Below are 5,259 nucleotides of genomic sequence, written 5' to 3' on the forward strand. Positions count from 1 at the left end.
AGTGATGTGCCCCAGCTCTGCCCTGGGTGGCCCTGTGGCCCTGAGCAGGTCACCTAACATCTGTGTTTGTGCTCCAGGGGGCCTTGGAGGCCACCAGGAAGGGGGCAAGAGGGGGACACTGTAGCTGCCATCACCAGCCCGGATCGTGGGAGCTTGTGATTTCTAAAAAGAAGCCGGAGAGAGAGGATGTGGGGTGACTTCTCCCCCAGTGTGTCGTGGTGATGCTCTTGGGAGCAGCCCCTCAGCCTTTGGGGGGGCCACACGCTGGACGGAGTGGGAAGAAAGCGGCACAGCCCTGGGCTTCTCCTCCTGACTGGCCAGGTGACCTTGGGGGTTCCTGATGCTGTAAGGACTGGGAGGACGGGAGCAGCCCTGGATCCATGCACACAGAATCAGATGCCGCCCAGGTGTATGCACCTGTCATCTGCATTCACCGCTGGCCGTGTCTCTGGGGAGCCCAGGCGGGCCCAGGGCCACCAGCACCACCCTGGCCCTGTGTCCCTAGGGTGACTGGTGCCCGTCAAACTCACGCCTATCCAGAACTTCAGACTGATGGGCCTACTCACACAGGAGTAGGGTGGGCCCTAGCGGTGTCCTTGGGAGGGAACACAGAACAGAAAGACGGAGGAAGAGAGAGCCACAAGCCGCGTTTTCCCAGCAGCCCTTGGGAATCATATACTCTCATCTGTACCGTCTATGGGGCGAGTGGCTTATGCAGTGCTTGACCTGAACAACCATACATGGTGGGCCTGCTGTTGACCTCTTTTCCTCCTTGGGAGATTCTCTTCCGGATGTCCCGGGAGGCGACTTCCTCCTGCCCCGTCTTCACCTCTGGTCTCATCCTCCCACCCTTTCTCATGGGCTCTCTGGGCTGGGCACCGTCAGAGTGTGGCCCTGAGCTCTTCTCATCTCTTCCGAAGCCTTCAGGACCCCTCCTGGTCCAGTCTCCTGTGGTGGCCCCGGGGTCTCAGTTGCAAAGGCTTCCATCCTCCTTCCTGTCTCCAGGCTCCTCCCAGCCTCCAACTTAATCCACAAGTGATTCTGGCAGCTTCTTCAAACCAGGGACTTCCATCCCAGGAAACGGCTCCACTGACGCTCTGGACCTGCCCTTGCCCACTACCCTCCCCCGGGCCCTTGAAAATCCTCAGGTGGGGCCTTCAGAGCCACTGGGCCTCCCGCCACCCTGCTCCTCGTCCAGGTCCTCAACACCCTGCCACCCTTATCTGAGTATGATCTTGGACACCTGTGCACCCTGACCCTGGTGGGGGACACTCCCCCCCACCTCCCCTCAAACTCTCTGGGACTCTGGCGAGGGCTGCCAAGGTGGGCGCTTATGCCCTGGTTATCAGTCTGAAAGGGCACCTTTGCTTGGCATCCTCCCTGCCTGCACCAACCCCCTTCCTGGGTGCACCCCCTTATAAAATCACCTGCACACAAAATGCCTGCCTCAGGCTCCGTTTCTGGGGACCCCGGCAAAAAACAGGAACGCATCCACACCCAACATCAACACATACTCCTCAGCCACCTTCCCCAGGCCCAGCTAGGGGCCAGCGCGCCTAGGCACCTGCAGCTCCGCATGCTCAGCCAATCCCACACTCGGGCTCTAAATTAGCACCTGCTGGGCCTCTCGCCAGCAACCCGCCCCGCGAACGACCAGGCTCTTCCAGGAATCCCCGCCTGCCCGCTGGGACCCTGGCCCCTAAGGTGGGGGCCCTGGGTGACTGGGTTGCTCGCTGTAAATATTCACGTTCTGGCCGAATAGACGGGGATGCCAGGCGGCTAGGAGGACCTGGCTGGGGGCTGGCTCGGCGACCTCGGGCCAAGTCCTCCCTGGGCTTCATGATTTTAAAAATCATGAACTGCAAGGGGAATCTCAGCATCTGCAAAAAGTCATCACAGAAGGCGAAGCCGGCCAGAAGGGCTCGAGCCGCAGGCAGCCCACCTGTCCGGTCCATCCCTGCCAAGAAGGCACTGCGGACTACAACTCCCAGCAGGCCCTGCGCCCCCCGCGCCGGCGCCGCGGGCAGGGAGCCGCGCGGGGCATGCTGCGAGTTGAAGTCCGCCACCGCCCCACCCGCCTAGGAAGACCCGCTACGCACCTCTGGGAGTGGTGGGCCAGGCGAAGGTGCCACAGCGCGCGGCCCAGGCGCTGCTGCTGCAACAGGAGCTGCCCCGGGGGCTCCCCGGCGCCGCCGTTTACAGGTGAGCGCAGGCCCATGTTCTCGAAGTAGTGCGCAAGGAAGGCGATCGGTTCCTCGGGCCGCGCCTCCAGCACCTTCAGCAGGGCCGCGCGTAGCATCTCCGTCACGCCGACCTGCCGCAGGAAGTCCTCCTCGCTCTCGGTCGCCCCCGCCGCCTGGGACACCGACGGGCGGCCGCTGTCCGTGAAACCGGTCGGCGGTATTACCGTCGGTCGCCGCTTCTCCACCGTCGCCATCTTCGCTGAGGGCAGCGGGACCGGAAGCACCGCCATATTCCACTGTGTGTTAGAGCCCCCGAGGCGGCCATCTTGATGAAGGGCAGAGGGCGCGGGAATCCGGCTGAGAGACTGTGGGAAATGGCAGGAGCACGCTGCCCTTTTCCCTGTGTCCTTATTGGCATTCTCTCTTCGCCTCCTTCTTTGTGTAAATTGATTGGCTCTCCTGGCTTTGGCCTGGATCCTCAGTTTTGCCAGGCTCCAAAATGGCTGCCTCGGAAGTGCTCCGTTTCTGGCATGAAGCCGGATTGCTTGCCAGCTTGGTAGTGAGCGGGTCCTTCGGTAGTATGGTCTCCTAGCAACCAGTATGGTCTCCTAGCAACCAGTCTCCCTGGTTACCAGAGCAGCCTGTGGAGCATGCGCGGGGATGGACCCGCCCCGGACTGCTGAACCCAGCTTAGCTTCGTGCGCTCACTGCTTTCTGCTTTCGGGCACTCCTGGCCCCCCGGTTTTTTTTTGGTTTTTGTTTTTTTGCTTTTTGTTTGTTTTTTAAATTCGAGAGGGAGTCTCACTCAGCCGCCCAGGCTGGAGTGCAGTGGAGCCATCTCGGCTCACTGCAACCACCGTCTACTGGGTTCAAGCGATTCTCCCGTCTCAGCCTCCCGAGTAGCTGGGATTACAGGCACCTACCATCATGCCCCGGTATTTTTTTAATTTAATTTAATTTTATTTTATTTTAGTAGAGATGGGGTTTCCCAGTGTTGGCCAGGCTGGTCTTGAACTCCTGACCTCAGGTGACCCACCCACCTCGGCCTCCCAAAGTGCTAGGATTATAGGCATGAGCCACCGCGCCCGGCCTTTTTTTTTTTTGTATTTTGGTAGAGACGGGGTTTCTCTGTGTTGGCCAGGCTGGTCTTGAACTCCTGACCTCAGTTGATCCGCCCGCCTCGGCCTCCCAAGGTGCTGGGGTTATCGGCGTGAACCACCGCGCCCGGGCCCCCCCCAGACCCTTTTGTGATGATCATCCCTGAGCCTTTGTGCTGGGGGTCGAGCTCAGCGGGGCCTTCCCCCGAACCCTGGCTGGTCTGAGTGCTAGCTCACCTCGGGGAGACACGCCCTCCCCAGCCCTCCTGCAGACGCGCTGAGCCCCACTGGAGGCCACCGGGCCGAGCATCCCAGGCTGTTACCCTCCTGACGGCCAGAGGGAGCTTTCTGACACCGCAGCCTCCAGAGCTCTAAAGTCTCCCATGGCTCCCCAGTGCCCCCGGGCTGGCACCTCTAGCCCTTCATTGGCTGACCTCGCTTCCAGCCGCCCTCCCGCCCCTCCCAGCCCTCCTCAGCCCTGAGCCACCTCAAAACACAAGCAGTCTCCTCTGTAAGCCGCCTCTCCGTGTGTTTCCCCAGACCACCTCTATGTAGCTTCTCGCTTCCCCACTGCTTTCTGAGACTCCAGGTTAAGCTTCTTACCAGGGAAACCACTAGGCCCTCCCCTGGCAGAGCTCGCTGGGTGCAGTCCCGTCCCTCAGGGGCGTTGCCCTGGGCAGGGGGCAATGAGATCTGGGGTGTGTGTGTGTGTGTGTGTGTGTGTGTGTGTGTGTGTGTTGGGGCGGGTCCAGCATCCTCCCCCACGGGAACCTCTGCCAGGCAGACCAAACGCGCTTTATTCTCCAGCCCTGGACCTAGGGATGGGGGAGACAGAGCCATCAGGAGGGCCCCACAGTCAGCCCTCCAGCTGTCCGGAGAGCCCTCGGATCTCTGCTCTCCACGGGGTGGGTGTCCACTGAGAAAAATGACAAGTGTCAGTCATTTTAGGAGGTGTATTTGCCAGAGTTAAGGTGTATTTTCGCACCCATGACACAGCCTCAGGCAGTCCTGCCCACAGGTGCCCAGGGCTGTTGGGCACAGCTTGAAACAAAAGGCATCAATGTGTGTACAAAGAAGTAGGTAGGTCCCGTCCGGAAAGGCGGAGACCACACAAACAGGGAGGGGCTTCCAGGTCACAGGTAGGGGAGACAGACGGTTGCTTTCTTATGAGTTACCAACGAGCCTCTGCAAAGGAGGCAATCAGAATTAACATCCATCTCAGAGGGAGGGACGACTTTGAATCGAACAGTTTTCCCTGAGCAGTTTCCAGCTTGAAAGGGCGAGTTTTCTTTCGCAGGGGGAAGGGCTGGCCACTCAGGAGGGGCTGCTCCCAACTTGGTCTGTCCCCCTTAACCCAGCCCAGGCTGACACCTGGGGCAGGAGCCTCAGTGATGCTGGTGGGTGGGCTCCATCCTCAGCCAGGTGCCGGCAGCGTTTCCAGAGGCGATAGGTGGGCAAGGCCAGGAGCAGGAGCCCCAGCACCGCGCTGCTGATCCACAGAGCCGCGGACAGCTGGTCACTCGCAGGGTTGGAGGCTGGAGAGAGCGGGAGACACCGGTCAGAGCCCTCCAGGCCTCTGCAGGCGTGGGAAGGGAGGGGCCCCTCAGAGGCTCCATGGGCCTCCACAGTTACCACGTTCCCTGAAATTTCACAAAGGACTTTACAGTGACCCTTTCGAAATGTGCATAGCACCTTAGAGTTTAGAGATGGGCAGTCCTGGCCGGGCGCGGTGGCTCACGCCTGTAATCCCAGCACTTTGGGAGGCCAAGGCGGGCGTCTCACAGGGTCAGGAGTTCGAGACCAGCCTGACCAATATGGTGAAACCCTGTGTCTACCAAAAATACAAAAATTAGCGGAGCGAGCCGGGCGCGGTGGCTCAAGCCTGTAATCCCAGCACTTTGGGAGGCCGAGGCTGGTGGATCACGAGGTCAAGAGATCGAGACCATCCTGGTCAACATGGTGAAACCCCGTCTCTACTA

General features: G+C 60.5%; 2 protein-coding genes across 2 annotated transcripts in view; both read right to left on the bottom strand.

The window, feature by feature from the left end:
- TPGS1 (tubulin polyglutamylase complex subunit 1) overlaps positions 1-2,748 on the bottom strand; it is an 8,210-nt gene extending 5,462 nt beyond the window's left edge. The window contains exon 1 of the mRNA XM_017520141.2: positions 2,100-2,748. Coding sequence (XP_017375630.1) covers positions 2,100-2,473 — 374 coding nt within the window. The 5' untranslated portion in view covers positions 2,474-2,748. The remainder of the gene's footprint in view (positions 1-2,099) is intronic.
- Positions 2,749-4,219: 1,471 nt separating this feature from the next.
- The window catches only part of MADCAM1 (mucosal vascular addressin cell adhesion molecule 1), an 8,554-nt gene continuing 7,514 nt past the window's right edge, over positions 4,220-5,259 (bottom strand). The window contains exon 5 of the mRNA XM_017520128.2: positions 4,220-4,815. Coding sequence (XP_017375617.1) covers positions 4,595-4,815 — 221 coding nt within the window. The 3' untranslated portion in view covers positions 4,220-4,594. The remainder of the gene's footprint in view (positions 4,816-5,259) is intronic.

Source organism: Cebus imitator, unplaced genomic scaffold (genome assembly GCF_001604975.1).
Source record: "Cebus imitator isolate Cc_AM_T3 unplaced genomic scaffold, Cebus_imitator-1.0 Scaffold805, whole genome shotgun sequence".
NCBI classification, from domain to species: Eukaryota; Metazoa; Chordata; class Mammalia; order Primates; family Cebidae; genus Cebus; species Cebus imitator.